General features: G+C 37.7%; 1 protein-coding gene across 1 annotated transcript in view; it reads right to left on the bottom strand.

Annotated features, from left to right (window-relative positions):
* FBXW7 (F-box and WD repeat domain containing 7) overlaps nt 1–16,926 on the bottom strand; it is a 135,125-nt gene that overhangs the window by 74,841 nt on the left and 43,358 nt on the right. Inside the window, exon 2 of the mRNA XM_063309777.1 lies at nt 14,579–15,139. Coding sequence (XP_063165847.1) covers nt 14,579–15,070 — 492 coding nt within the window. The 5' untranslated portion in view covers nt 15,071–15,139. The remainder of the gene's footprint in view (nt 1–14,578; nt 15,140–16,926) is intronic.

Raw genomic sequence — 16,926 nt, 5'->3', positions numbered from 1 at the left:
CATACAGTATTTTATGTGCCTGTAGAGAGGGATAAAGCTTTGATTGCACAGTCATGCCTACCATTTTGAAGCCAATGACCATTGCTGAGAGTGATCCTGCTACTGTACATGCTGACTCTCCTCTTGGTCACTGCAGTAACAACTGTTTGGTGACCATGGGATTCTCTGGCGCTGGCCTCCACCTCAGGGAAGTAGGACCTATTCAATCAGTTTGCCCCCAAGACTGATGGACTCAGATGGGTTCCAAAGGGAGCTGGGGGTTGTTCCTGATGGTCTGCTGCATGGTCCAACTAAGGCCTTGGTTGTCTCCTCCAATGGGAGGGCAGCAGATGCTTTATATCAGAACAAGCCCGTGCGTCCTCTCTCCTCCCATGGCTCCCTCCACTCGCCATGGTTCACTGAAATGTTGAGGGAGATGAAGCAGGTTAAGAGATGTCTGGAGTGCCACTGGTGGTCAACAAAGAGTGAACTCAACCAAACATGGGTTAGAGCCAATATTAAGGCCCAACTTATGGTGGTAAGAGTGGCGAAGTATCAGTACTTCTCTGCCCTTATTGTGTCCACAGATAGTTGACCGATGGCCTTGTTTCAGGTGACCTGAGCCATCGTGGATAGAGGAGACTCAGTTGTACACCTACAAGGCCATATGGATAAATCTGCACAGCATCTGTCAGATTAAATTGCTCAGATTCACTCCCAGCTGGACACAGCCTTGGTACAGGTCCTGTAGAGGTGCCTGAGGCACAGTCTTGTCATGTTTTCTGAGAGGAGTTTGAATCTGTTGGACCTGAGGAAACAGACAAGGTCCTCATGACTGTCAGCTCAGCCACCCATTTACTGGATCCACGTCCCTCCTGGTTGGCAAAGGCCTCCAAGGTGGTAATATATGGTTAGGTCTTGGCAGTAGTGAATTCTTCCTTGAAAGAGGGGATTGCTCCTTCACCTCTTAAGGAGACAGTGGTTTTTGCCTTCTCCTCAAGAAACCATTGCTAGAGCCAACCTTTCTGGACAATTTTCATCAGTCTCCAAAGTGGGCACGCAACAGCTTCAGAGATCTTGGATGCAGATTATATGGATCCCTTCTAGTCAGGTTTCAGACCAGGCTAAGGGACTGAAAGAAGCATTGGTCATGCTTTTGGATGACCTCTGGCCAGGAGTGCCTTTGCACAGCTTTGTGTTGTGCACAAGTTGCACCTGTTCCTGGACCAGGAGGGTGTCACTCATGACCTTGTCACCTCCTGAATGGATTAGTGTAATGCATTCTACATGGAGCTACCTTTGAAGAGCATCTAGAAGTTTCAGCTGGTGCAAAATGCAGTGGTGCGGGCAGTTATATGTGCTCCAAGATCAGTGCATGTTACACCTCTGCTCTTGAAACTGCATTGGTTACCACTATGCTTCTGGGTTCAATACAAGGTGCTGGTAATAGCCTATAAAGTCCTACATGGCATGGGGCCAGGTTATTTGAGGGACCACCTCTCCCCAGTTAAATCTTCCCATCCCATCAGGTCCAGCAGAAAAAGCATGTTACGGGTCCCATCTATTAAGGAGTATTATCTGACAGGACCCAGGAGGAGAGCCTTTTCTGCCTCATGATGTTCACCATTTTGAGCATCATCCCCCCAGAAGTCAGACTGGCCCTGACCCTGCTTGCCTTCCAAAAGGCTCTAAAGACGTGGTTGTGTCAACATGCCTGGGAACATGGTTATGATTTGGAGCCTGCTAGATGGCTATATTGATTGATCCATGACTTTCACTTGCCTGCTTTTTATGTTTGTTTTACTTTCCATTTTAATTGGTTATGTATGTATGTATGTATGAATGTATTTGATTTCTATAGCCGCCCATCTCAACAAGTGACTCTGTTTTAATTTTGTTTTAAAGGGGGTTATTGTGTTTTTTATTGATTTCTATATTTTTGTGTATTAGTTTTGTTATTGGTTGTTTTTGCTTATGTGAGCCACCCAGAGTCACAAATGTGAGGTGGGTGGCTAGATAATTTGAATAAAAAAGAAAATAACATACCTGGAACATAAGGGATGAACCTCCTATTTTACAGAAATTTTAACTAGTATCCTACAGTAACAGCACTCTTGTTAAGATTTATTTCTTTGACAGAATAAATATATTATTTGGGTAACTAAAACTTGTATCTTAATTTTTGGGGATCATTTATGCAATTGTTTTAGAGATGTTGAAGCTTGTTGGTCCTTTCTAAGTAAGTAGAGGATGAAAAGGTTGCTAAAACTTTATAGTGTTTACAAAGAACAGCTGCCCTCAAATGGTTAAAAGTGTGCATTACAATATTTACATTCATTTCTTACTCATCTATTATAAACTGCTTCTTCAATTTTATAGCAGTATGCCACAAAATTTATGAATATATTACATAGTATATATTTTTTTAAAAATAAATGTATTATTTCAATCTATCTTTGAAATAATAGAACCTCTACATGAATGTACATAATAGCTTACCATACAAATGTAAGCAAACTATTTAATTGTTTACATTAGATTTTCTGAGTTAGATGTGATGCTGATCACTGTTACCTATTCTTGGGAGACACAGAAATCTGAATTGGGCTAAAGCATAGGAAAGGGGCTTTAACTCCACTATAATCAAAGATCTGGACTCCTCCCAAGGACACTGCTGTTAAATTCTTTAGACTGAAGTATCAGTGATGCCAACATTTTTCTCAATGTAAAAAACAGGGAAAGGGTATAATTCAGTTTGAAACATTACTTATTTTTACATTTTCTCTGCATATTTTATTTTCATAACACTACTCTGTGTGCATGTATGTGAAGAGAAAGAGAAAGACAAATGTATCTTTAATACAAAACTATCTGGCATTTATTTAGAAATATTTTTTCTAGATTATACTTATACGCACTTAGATTTGAAACTTCTGCATCTATTTAGTTGTAATATATACTATAGGTAAACATTTTGTTTCATATGGTATTTAGGTCAGAAAGTCTACAGTGCAAAAATAAACTCATTAAAATGAAATATTATTTTATTTGAAATACTTTGAATTTTCATGTAGCAACATGGAACAGCTTTTCAACAGGAGGACGATTCCTATTCAAATAGATAAACTATAGTGATCTTCCTGTTATAGTGAACAAGTAAATGCACTTTTTTTATTGTACAAAATCTCATGCTCACATAATCCTGAGAGTTAACCACAAACAAAAGCTGCTAGTAGGATGCAGAGTGACAGATACTTGTGAGAAATTTTTAAAAGATAATACTGTTTCTGTGCCTATGTGAAATTTTTGAAACATCCAAAACACACAGAAGCCTTTCATCATTCATGAATAGTTATGTTCTAAACGTGTTTTCCTTACCTCATGCTGATATTTTAATTTTTAAAAATACCCTTTTATATTTTATTGAAAATACTGCTTACTATTTAATTACTATTACATTGCTATAAGCTGCTCAGCGTGGCACATAAAAGTCTCAGTATCAATAAACTTAATATACAGCTTTCTGCTGTACCATCAGGATCACTCTGTGAAATATCTAAGCACAAATTAATCTCATTTTTATGTAGATACCAGAATGCTGAGAGACTATTACAAAATGTATTACTAGAATTAACCATGATCTTTTTATTATGGTCTCAGGTAAGTATACTGGTGCTATAATTCACCTGGAAGAGGATTGCAAATTGTTGGGGAAAGGGAAAAGTTACAGTTTCATCTAAGGAAAAGCTACTCTTTGATTGGTTCAGCAACATTTTTAGCAATGGTTTGTAAAATAAACTTCAGTTAACCAAGTGCTAATCCCAAACCAAACAAATTACCTAGTGGATTAGTACAATGTGCAAATCCAGTTCTTCTCCTTGTTATACTATATGTGCAGTGCACACTATGTATGTGTATGTAAATAACTCAAGACAATTCTGCATGAAAAAAAAATGAAGTATGTGTTCATGAAGTACATTCATTAAACATTTGGGAGGTATATTTTGGTGCATAGAACATCAGCATTTCTTCAAAGAAAACAGCAACTCTAATTCACTCTCCCTACCTGTTTTAAATTAGTGTTTCAAGAACATTTGTCTTCATTCCTATGTTAAAATATTCCAGAAAGTATTTCAAATATGTAACATAAACCCAGCTGCATCATCTTTCGTTCTTCAAACATTCTAGAAATGTCACTCCAATCCTTATTGGACATAACATGATTTATGTGATGATTAACTTAAACTCTCTGGTTGTCTTAGGATAGTAGCAGCTGTCAGAATAACTACTACAGTTGCTCTTGAAGAATTTATTTGGTGGTTGTTTTGTTATGTACTGGCACACCTTTCAAATAAAATACATATGCAATCATACAGGCAATCTTTCTTTAATTCTCATATTAGTGTGTAATATATAGCACAATGTGATATACATCCATCCATCCATCCGTCCGTCCATCACACTGTGCGCCAATCTTTATTTTCTATGCTATCACCCTGTAATTCTCATTTAAGACCCTAATTTTTAACAGTGTAAATGTTACACTGTTATCACTCAGAGTGAGTGATAATGTAGAAAAGAAAAATACAGTTTTAGAGTATAGCAACAGAAGTATCATTTCCAACTAATGGGAAGTAATTTCTACTTTATTCTGTGTTGATCAGAAGGTATGTTGACTATTGTGTCCAGATTAAGTTAATGAAGTTAAAGAAGGATGCAGATAAAAAGTGTTCAGAAAGAGTAAAGAAGAACTAAAAGGATGATCAGGTGACTAGAAAAAAAATACTATGAAGACCTTGATGGAAATGGGATGTTTAGCCTTGAGAAGTAAAGACTGAGGTGGGATATGATAGCACTTTTCAAGGACTAAAGGGATGTCAACACTGAAGGTCAAAACTTGTTTTTCATTGTTCCAGAGTGCAGAACATGAAGTGATGGATTATAGTTTTCAATTGAATGTTAGAAAAGCAGTAAGATCTGTTTAATAAGACCAGTAGTCCTAAGAAATGGTAGGCTTTCCTTTGCCAGATGTGCTCAAGCTCAGTCTAGAGAGCCATCTGTCAGAAATGGTTTAATTTGGATTCCTGTACCAATTATAAGGTTTAGATTATAAGACTTAGTACTACCACTAACCTTGTAAACCACTTTTGGAGTTTGTTTTAAGGTGCAAAGCAAGATAAAAATGAAAATATTAGTAACTAAATTTAAAAAAAGAAATCCAGTGTATTTCTTACTCAGTTCCATAAACCAAGTACTATAATTTACAGCCTCTCTGCCTAAAAGTTAATTGAGCATGAACATCAAGAGGAAATAAGACCAGAAGCCATTTTAAGCAGCAGTGGCAGTTGCATTGCATGATCAGGCACTCAGATAAACAGCACCTCCCATATTAAGAAAAGATTTGTCATGCATTAATTCTGTGGTACCTGGAGAACGTAGTGTCATGACCCCGTTGCAAGGCACACAAGAGCCTCACAACATGGATCATGATCATCAGGGAAAAGAGGAAGGATATAATCAAATCAATGCTCAACTAATCACCCAAGCACCCACACCCATGAACTGATCTACAGCTTCATAGAAGGACATCACAAGGTAATTCAGATAAGCATCGAAGACACAGAAGGACTCACGCCTTGTGCCCCGGAGGACGCACCTGCACCAATAGGACAAAGACGGCAGCCGGGAAAACGCCCAAACAACCATCACAAATCCCATCAACATCTAAATCTCCCGTCCGGTCAGGGGAATGGGGACAATAGAGGGTGGAGGAGCACGGGGTCCGGCAAGGGGGTATAAACAGGACACCATGCCACCACGCCTCCATTCCCGTTTTTCTTTCTGTCAAGCATTCTGTTCCAATAAACCGGAAATCCTTAATCCCTATTAAGTGAGTCCGTGACTTATTCGGAGCGAGGCTGACCCTGACACGTAGCAACTGATAACCAGGTTGTTGCCTTATGGAAAAAATTCCTGAAAGCTGCTGAAATCCCCTCACTGAATGATTTGTGCTGTGTTCAGATGACTTCTTGCACAAAGCCTCATCATGATCTCTCAATTACTTAAAAATGGCTGAGACATTCCTTCCCTTTGATCCACCTGATAGGCCACAGAAAGTGAATCAGATTTATCCTGTACGTGGCTATAGACTTATATATACAGGAGTGTCAACATGCATGCCACTTTTTTTTCCTGATCTTGCACAGACTTAAGGTATAAGATGGAAAGAAACCTCTTTTATGGTCCCTGGAATAAACAAGGGAGCTACCTGTAGCATTATTTTGATAGTATGTCAGATGAAGGCTGCCAGCTTTCAATCATTTGAGCAGAAGTGAATGCAATTAGGACACAGTCTCTGTATGCTCCACTAGTATCAGCCCTTCAGGATAGGCCAGGCCAAAAAACAGACACTACAAAGACTATTGGAAGTATTTTAGTGTAGGGTATAACAGCAGCATTTTGAAAGCCTGCCAGAGCTTCCCTCTCCTCTCTCTCATACCATGCAGAATCAAGGGGGACTTGTTTTAAGTCTCTTCCTAATGGTTATTATTTTCCCAGGGCTGAGATTTTGTTTATTGACTTTTTTATCTGTTAACGACTTTCATATTCATTCACTATCCCTGCCTCCCTCAACAATTTGGGAACCGTCCTTAACATTACAGCTTCTTAGCACTATAAGGACCTGGTTTAGGTGCCATGAGAGGAATCTAAACCAAGGTGGATGAGCTGTCATTTTATTAAAAAAAAGTCCTGTTCCTGATATTGCAAATGTCAAGGGTTTTTCCTCACAGATAGGTGTGAGGCTAAGGCACACAAGCATTTAGAAAAAAATCCTTGGTGCATCTGCAATTTGGCAATGGGTTTTGAGATAAGATATATAAGAGGCAGAGGCAATTAGGAGGTTTTTTTTTTCCCCAGAGTCTACAGAAGATATTGTTGGGAACAAAGTGACCCGATAGCTACTTTCTTGCTAGCTATGACAGAAGTTAGCAAAAATCTATGATTAGATTACCAACTATGGGAGAAGGGAACATATAAAGTTTTCTGCTTAAGAAACGTTAAGTAATTTTTAAAAGATGGATTGATAAACAGATGTAGGATATTTTTGGTAGTTACACTTATACTAAGTATTCATATGTGCACTCATGTAGAATAGGAACAGAATGTTGTACTTGAACACAAACACAGCAATTATTTATTGAATTAATTTCTATGAATTAATTTCTATTAACATTACAGCTCCACATGTATCTGGACTGGAGGGTTTAGAAACTACCCCATTTAAACACCTGAAGTTACATGAAGTACAGAATTCTCCCATTTGCAAACCAAGATACTATAACAGGGCTTCTTTGTGATCTGGTATTCAACGTTTTTGGTTGCTCAGCCTACAGAAAACTGAGGATATCCTTAAGTTTTTTACTGCTCTGAACTGCTTTCCCCTACATGTTTTAGGTAAGCCCTTGTGAGTTATGATATACTATTAATGTGGCTTCTTCTTTAAGACTGATAATTCTTTACCATCCTCTATAAATAACTTCCCTCAGATCAGCATTTAAGCTGTCCTATGTGCCCTCTGAATAGAAAAGTAGCTACAAATGGAATTATAAGTAGTCCTTGTTTAAGGACCACTCATTCAGTGACTGTTCAAAGTTACAATGGCACTGAACGAGGGAGCTTATGACTGGTCTTCGTTGTTGCGGCCATCACAGCATCCCCATGGTCATATGATCACGATTTGGGTACTTGGCAACCAGCACTGCAGCATCCCATGGTCATGTGATCGCCATTTGCGACCTTCACTGCCAACGTCCGACAAGCAAAGTCAACAAGGAAGCCAGCAGGAGGTCACAAATGGCGATCACATGACCATGGAATTTGCCTAACAGCAGCAACTGGGACTGGCGGGACTGCCATCATAAGTCGGCACAGTCGTGTGATGTCGCACTTTATAACCATGTCACTTAGCGATGGAGTTTTCAGTCCCAATTACCCTCAGTAAGTGAGGACTACCTGTGATAGAAATAATATGATCCAAATGAAGGTGCAGTATTATACAATTGGAGTGTCATGAGTAAGGATGGCGAGCAGGGGGCTCTCACCCAGACTGTCAAGCGCATGCGTAGCACTGAGGAACTGTTCAGCCATTCAAAGAGACACAGATCAGGACCGCCTTAACCTTTGGGGTTTATATGGCTGGGTTTTCCCACGCTTTCTCAGTTTGTTAGGATTCTTGTTAAGTACTACTAATAAATATTAGAGACCAAGTCCTCGCCTCAGTGTGTTTCCTGGTAATCAGGACATGGAGTAGATCAATACATGTTGGCAGCTTCTAACTGTTCTGTACTAAAAGTTGGCTAGATCTAAGAATTAAGATCTCTTTACTCAGTGTAAACCTTTTAGGATCACCTCTAGTACCCTAAAGCTCTAGTTAACAGAATCTATTAGAAGACATATTCCAGGGAGTGCTCTGCTTTCAAATGAGAAACCTATATATATACAACTTTAAAGTGGCAAAGTGATGTTTGTTTCCTCCCACTATTTCTATGCAAAGGGATGCATTCCTGCTTCTTTTGGGAAGGAAGAGTAATTTGCAAGTACTTATTATTTTTAAAAGGTTTTTGTTTTTAACATTTTAATGATTTTTGTTGCACTGTTTTGTGCTTTTAAGTTTGTACACTGCTCAGAATCACGTGAGATTAGCTGCTATATAAATTTACCAAATAAATATTTTGCTGTTAGTCTGAGAGTTAGTTTGAGAAATAACTCTCACACAAAGCAGTCAATGACTCCATTCACTCACCATGTCTGACTGAAATCAAGAGGAGCCTTACTTCTTGAGTACTTTAAATAATAACGGCAAAAGCTCTGAGAAAGGAAGTTGAGCTTGCGAAGTTAAGTCCAACTATTAGGGTTTGTCTGGATAATTCAATGCTGCACATAGAACTTTCAGCAAGATAGCAAGGTAACAATGCCCTCAGATGTCCACATCTGGTGCTCGATGAACATGACACTGTTGAAAGCAATTTGCCATAGTCTTCTTCCAAGATGTTTTCTGAATTCTTAATTTAGTGTAAGGCCTAGCATTCACTGATGGTCTCTGATCCAAATACTAACCAACCCAGTCCTGTTTAGTTTCTGAGTCTGGAGAAGTTTGGCACCTGTTCAGAGTCACCATCAGCACCCCTTTTTCAACTGACCTGAGATCTTGACTATTTTGTTTAGTGCCATTACCCTATGGCACCTTGTTATAGCATTACAAAAATATTCCCTTTCTTCAATGTGTATGTAATTGTATGGACAGCTCAGCTTTTTTCATTGCTTTCTCTACAGGAAATCCTGGACATCTTTTATTTATCCTATCCTAAAGAAATTTCCTGAGAGGGGTCATGAAATTCTATTTGTCCTTTTTCCTGATTGATCACATTTCAGAAATATACTTCTGCAATGCCCAATTCTGCATTTTCTATCTACTATCCACCTCTCCTTGGGTCTGGAAAGTGTGTGTATGTGTGTGTATGTGTGAATTACTGTTAGATATCTTCATTTTTAACTATTTTATTTCTTTCCACCCTGGCCTTACGGCTATAATAAAATTTGATTTGATAGTCCAGTATACTGCTAGGGAGCTTTCCACTAAGGCCTTTTTTCCCCTCCACGGTTTGCTTTATAATATTTGTGATGTATATAACAAGAGCACAGTCCTCCAAGCATCAAAACCTCTTATGGATGCCCCTCACAAACCAACTTAAGTGAGAGTGATTCTCACAAGTACCTCATACCTCATCAACTCTGTTTACACATGCTGCCATACAAACCTAAACCCTAACTATCAGGATTCAGGAATATCTGAAAGCCTTCACATAATACAGTAAATGCAAATAATAATTTATTTGACATCACAGAGCGATGGAGCAGGAAACGCTGTTGTTCACATGGTAATAATAATACTTGTATGCCGCCTGACTCCCAGTGATTCTGGGTGGCTCACAACAATAAAAGAAATTACAATAGAATTGATAAAAGAAAAGATAAAAGATGGCAAGCACAACACACCATATGGAATGAAGTGACAGGTATCACTCTCCCTTACCAAAGGCCTGGGTGAAGAGCCAGGTCTTCATGGCCCATCTAAACAACACAGAGTGGGGGCCATAGAATCTTGGGGGGAACCTCATTCGAGAGGGCAGGCGCTGCTACAGAGAAGGCATACCTCCCAGGTCCTGACATTGTTTAATTGAAGGAACCCAGAGCGTGCAACCCTACAAGATCAAAGTGGTTGGGCAGATACTATAGGGGACAGGTGGTCCCTCAAGTAACCAAGCCCGATGCCATGTAGGATTTTATAGGTAACAACTACCACCTGAATCACACCCAGAAGCAAACCAGTGCAACCAGTGCAACTCACAAAGCAGAGGTGTCACATGGGCATACCAAGGCATGCCCGTCACTGCTCCTGCTACTGCATTCTGGACCACTTGAAGCTTCTGGATGGTCTCTCTTTCCAGGCAGCTGAAACTGATGAAGTTCTCTTGTCAAGGGGAGTGGTTTCTATTTCTCAAATGGATTCTGCTTCAGACTCTGCAAATACTATAAGCAAAGAGTCTGAATAAAGGCATTAAAAAGAGATTTTTTTAAAGTAGTTTCAAATAAACTTACAAGACGACAAAAATGCTAGCAAGAATAGATTTAAATTAAAAATTAAAAAAGGAAAGCTTAAATATTCCGGAAGAGAACAAATTACAGCACTGTTATTGACCCCCAGTTTAAACAAATATACTCACTTCTCTTTAATGAAGATAGATGTATTGAGGACAAATGACCAATTGTTCAGCATCTACATAAACACTTTATAAGTACCCTTTAAGATTTTTCTCAACATCACAATATTCATAATGGCTTTGAAGGAGAAAAGAGCACTCACATATCCATTTGCATTGAACAGAGGATTATCTTCCCTTTCTATGTAAATCCTCACTGATTCTTTCTAGTAGTCCCTATTCACTTTATCCAAGTATAAGAGACTTGCAAGGAACTATATTAATACTCAGATTTTTCCTCTTACTTTTGCCATTTTATCTAGAACTTCAGATATTTAAGCCTCATTAAAGAAGTGTAAGCATTTCCATCCAGAAAAGCAAGCTTTTTTTTTTGACAGAGTACCCAGTATCTGTTTAGGTTTCAAAATACTGAATACAGTATTGTTAAAGCTAATTGGTATTGTGGTTAAGGTTCTGGAGAAGACTAAGATTCAAGTCTACCATGACTTGGGACCAGTCACAGTTTCTCAGTGTATTTCATGGAGTTGTTGTTTGAGGAAAAATTGAAGAGGATGTTCTGTACACCATCTTCACCTCCAGGAAAAAAAGGCAAGATATATCTATCAAACTCTAAAGAGCCATGTACACACAAGACAAACACAAGAAAACAGAAAGAACAAATTGCATATTAAATAACCTATTACTTGTAAGCTTGTGGAATCTTAATTTATAAGGATATTGAAAATACATAATTGTAGAAAATATTCAATATATTCCCAATCCAATGCTTTATTCTTTACACTCAGGTGCCTTGGCTGGTTGTATAATTAATTTTAAAAATTATCCGGGATGCCAAAAAATATATTAAAATGTCACTCCATGCCATTATTATAATTACATTATTGTTGTCAAACTCTAGGAAAGAAGAATTATCCATAATTTGTTACTAATAATTTACAGGTAGTCCTCACTTAATGTCCATTCGTTCAGCAACTGTTCAAAGTTACAACAGTGCTGAAAAAATAGACTTGTGACTGGTCCTCGAACTTACGACTATCGCAGCACCCCCTTGAGATGGACCCGGGTGACGGATGCGGGACAGTTCTTATTTCGGTAAGTCGCTGACAAGGCATGGGATGAGATAGGTTCCTAAGGAGGTGCTTCTTGGCACACCGTGGCTCGGGGGCTGCTTGCCAAACCGCAGCTTGGGGACTGCTTGGGGCAAGGACCCCCCAAGCCACAGTGCAGCAAGCTGCCCTAGAGCCACAACAATAAGGCTTCTTGCTGTGCTGTGGTTCTGGGGCTGCTTGCCACACTGTGGCTCAGGGGCTTCTTGGCATGCCGCAGATCAGGGGCAGCACTCCTCAGTGGCAGTGGTGAGCCCAGCAAAGGGGAGAAAGAACACAACGATCAGGCCAAGGAATACAGGGAGGAAAGTCCTCTGGGGACGGCAGCAGGGAAATACAGTGGCCTCTTCATGCTGTGCAGGGTGGCCAAAAGGGCAGAGATGGGGGAAGACAGGCAGGTGGGGGGAGTTGAAGGGGAGGCAGTCCCTTGCCTTGGAAGAACCAAGGCTTGGGGCTGGAAGGGACCAAGCTGGGAATGGCTTGGATCAGGATGGGTCCTTGCCTAATAACCCACAGGATTCATTCAACGGCACAAAACAGGGACTACCAGAACTGCCATTGGGAAGCAGGGCAGTCACATATTTTTGTTAATGACCACTACACTTAGCAATGGAGTTGCTGGTTCCAATTAAGGTCATTAAATAAGGACTACCTGTATTCCATATTTTATAACTGCTTTTCCCAAAATATCAAGAAAATGAGGGGCAGTACAAATGTTATACTGGAGCATCACAGAATGTCATATGAAGGCATCTAACTGCACCCTCTAGTGTTCACAGTTAAAAATTACAGTTTTAACAAGTTTAGGATGTATACAGTCACTTATTAAGCTACTCAGTAATAAAATATTACTAAGTAACTTCATAATAAGTGACTGTATGGCTTTGTCAATTTATGTTTTTAACCTTCTTTCTTGAAAACTGCCTTGAGTTGTTAATTAATTGGGGTGGCCCCATAAATCAAACAAACAAATAAATGAAATGCTATGTGCATCATCATCCAACTAACAGAAGGAAAACACTGGCTGTGTTGCTTAGAGCAAATACTAAACTGCATGGCATTGACAATGGTTTGTGCACAAAGATAGCATTATACTATAGTCAACTGATAAGGAAATGAATTTTTGGTTCAAGAATCCAAGCCAACTGCAAAATTAAATTGGTTTGTAAGTAAGTGAAACTAGGATGAGGCAAGACTATTCCACATTCTTTTTTGATTAGCTAAAAATAATTATGCAATTCCTATTAACCTCTATAGTTTTTTCAGTTCACATCTTATATAAGAGACTACATTTCTGTTGTTATTTACACTGAAGATCACTTCACAGCATTTGAAATAGCATTTAACTATTTTCATTCCAATAATGGATTTCAAGTTAATTTCAATAACTCATAGGCTGCCTCCCTGACATCTTACCTTGTTTGTATTTGGAATGGAACTGTATAAACCAGTTATTCCACAAATAGAGCATGTTCACAGTTGTGCTAAGCTATATCTGGCACTACCACTAGTAAGCTACCTACCTATCCAACCATGGTGTACATGATCACAAACCACAGCCACCTTTGTGAGGGCTAGCTATCTAACATGTCCTGGTTTTTACTTGATTCTTTTAACTTGTAAATACATCAAATTAAAAAATAAAAAACTTCAGTGACCTGCCACACTGGCAAAGATAAAGAAGAACAGACCTGAAAATAGCAGAGACACTAATCTTGGGATAATTCTCTTTTGTAGCCCCTCTTTTTTATGGCAGAGGATATAAGGGCAAGTTAATCACAGAGCAGCTGTATTCTATGTCAGGGATCAGTAACAGGAATAACACTTAATATTTTGGGGGTGGATGTGATAATGCAAAGTGAATGGGCCAGAATTTTTTAAATGGTGGTTGATGTTGTCTTTGATAGGATGAAGGAATATTTTTCTTTTTCTTGCTTTTTAAAACTATGCTAAGGCAATTTTTGGAATTATATTATAGGTTTGGAGTACTCCTCATCTCAGAATGGCAGGGAACGATAATACCAGTTTTAACAACTCTTGTGAAAGGCAGCTCTGGAAGACCACATCCCTGACATACAGCATGGGTTTGCACTGTATTTTAAGTGATTACACCTATGATAAATAATGATTACAAATTACAATTAAGGCATTCCTCCTTAAACAGTTTAAACCATGGTTCACATTCAGATGTCATGCCAGACTTAACCACATTATGGCTTAGCAAGTTATGCAAGCCAAATCACAGATAATTAAAGCACAGTTTCTAAGATACAAAAAGCAGAAATATTTTCTTAACACAGAAAATCCCCATCAGAGAAAATAAGAAGGCAGCAATTTTTTGACAACCTATTTCATCAGTACTTTTGGATACAGACTTACAGACAAAGGAAAGAAGTTAAAATATTTTCCTGCAAAATCTGATGCTTCAGCAATTATGAGAAGAAACCTATTCAGAACTACAGATTCAGTTCAGAAATTTAAGAAGGAAAAATTGCTTCTGAAGTAAATCTTAGCACACGTTTTTAAGAAAGCAAGAACAGAAAACAGCAATGCCATTTTTATTTAGTTACAATTATTCTTTCAAAGAAAAATATTTGAATAGTGATACAAATAGTTGATACTAAATAGAATATATTCATCTTCAATAAAGAACTTAGGGATTTTACTCTCTACATTATAATATTTTACTTAAAAGAATTTAAAGTTACTCACCTTAGACTTAGTATAGAATGGTGATGACTGCTGATGTATTGCTAAGTCCATGTTACCATTTGAATTTGTGATACTATTACAATTTGTTTGTTCATCTCTGCTGCTTTCATCCGATTGATCAAAATCATCACTGTCCTGATCCATTTCTTCTTCCTCCTCCACATCCTCCTCTTCCTCTGGTACACCAGTATGTTCATCTTCTTCCTCCTCTTCTTGGTTGCCAGAGTATTCTTCATCCACTTCAATAAATCTGTTGTTGTTGTTTTCTTCTAATTGTTCATGTTGAGATTCATTTCTATGACACAGTCCAGGTTGCCCTCCACCAATTTCTCCATTTATTGCAACAACTTCCTCTTGTTGTCGTAACTGTTGGTCCTCCTCCACAACTCGATTCATCTGCTCTTCATCCACTTGGCTTGATGAAGCATTACCTCGAACAGATCCACCAGTTCGTCGTCTCTTACTGCCAACAGATATCAGTTCCTGATTCATTTCCAAAAGCCAGTTTGCTACTTCTTGGACCTTCCCTAAACTATCTGAAGATGCAAAAGTTTTTACATTCTGAGAAGAGAAGAAGAAGAGAATTGTCACCACAGTTATAAACCTTATTATGCTCTTAATTATATAGATCCAGATATTAAGGATCTCTGTAACACAGAATACTTCTGATGTAGCATGTTAACCTAACTTTATACTGTAATGGATGTATTGCAAACAAAATCTGTTTCTATGCATTTTAATAAGTAATCTATTTCATATTTTAAATTAAATCTAAGTGACATATAGGGGGAAAGATTAATAACAAAACATTATATGCCCACAATAATACAATAAGAATCTTATGGACTACTGCATTTAAATTGACATTGTGGGCAGTGTAAATTATAAGGAAACTAATATAAATAATGAGATACATCATTTTTGCAAAAATCTATTTCACAGCTGTATTTTCTGTAATTATGGTAATATTTTTAGGCAAATGGAAATGCATCAGACAATATACGCTGACATAACTGACAGCTTAAAAACCTGGGAAAGATTTTCAAATTATATAAACCTTTGACTTTTGGTAAAAAGTCTTAACAATTCAAATACCATTCTGTAACTTTCTAAAGAATTTCAAATTGTTATAGTTAATAGTATTGCCATAATTGCTACAGTAAAAATCTAGAAAGAATTACATATTATTATATGTCTGTATGTGTATGTATATATATGAATATAAAGCACCTAAAGTTATGAGAATAGCTGCTCTATTGTGAGCCTGGACATATATGCATGCTCAGCAGATGTCAACCTAACTGTACACACCTGCTTAGTATAGGTAAAAGGAATGAGCGCTAGTCTTTTCCTTCCTACCAGGAGATGATCAAGCTCAGTCTACTTTCACATTGTCAGAGGCTGAACCAAACAGGAAGGGAGGGGGGGAAAATGAAATTGATGACCACAGCAATGGAGATACTGGTTATATCTATTCTTAAAGATTCCCAGATTAAAGCCTAATTTCTGTGAGACAAACAGAAATGTAATCTGTACTAATTTTCACAGAATTGTTAAATTCTTAGCCAAACAAACAAAAATTAATTTCTAAACATCTGTGTAAAGGAATCCATATGCAAAGTTTATACTGAGAATTCAGTTTTTTAATAGAAAACAGTAAACACCACATACCATTTTAAAGATCTTGAAAAATATAAAATTGTTCCATGTATAAGTTAAATTAAACGTTTATAATAAAAGTATCATGACCAATATAATTGTTAATAATGTCAATCTAAGTTTATTAAAAATGTAACATACACCATAATTCCATCATAGCCTGATCATTCTATAGGGCATGGGGTGCTATAGCCCAATATGGGAGGTCTGCAGAAACTGAGAAGCATTGCTTCTCCATTGTTGCACCAATATTGTGGAATAAACTTCCTTCTGAGATCTGGATAGACTCCACTCTGGTCAGCATTAAAAAAGTACACTCAGCTCTTTCTTCAAAGATTAACATCCAGCACCTGCATTCCACTGTAATTTCATTGTATATCGTATTTTAATTTAATTGGTATTCTGGTTTAGCAAGGTTTTTATTTTGTTCTGTTGTGTTGCTGTGAACTGCATACAATATTTGTAATATTTGGGTTTTATAAACATCGTAAAATAAATAGTGATCCCTAATGAAGCCTTCTCATTTATAACTGAATCCAATCCTAATTTTTCAAAAATATTCAGGAATTGAAGTACTTATTAAGAGATTCAAATCAAAGTACATATTAAATAGGTTTTAAAGCCATTTGTCATCATTCTGATGGTATATTATTTTATGTAAGTTTAGCATATAGTATAAAAAAACACAA

The sequence above is a fragment of the Candoia aspera genome, chromosome 8 (genome assembly GCF_035149785.1).
Source record: "Candoia aspera isolate rCanAsp1 chromosome 8, rCanAsp1.hap2, whole genome shotgun sequence".
NCBI lineage: Eukaryota > Metazoa > Chordata > Lepidosauria > Squamata > Boidae > Candoia > Candoia aspera.
This window is presented reverse-complemented; position numbering and strand designations above follow the sequence as displayed.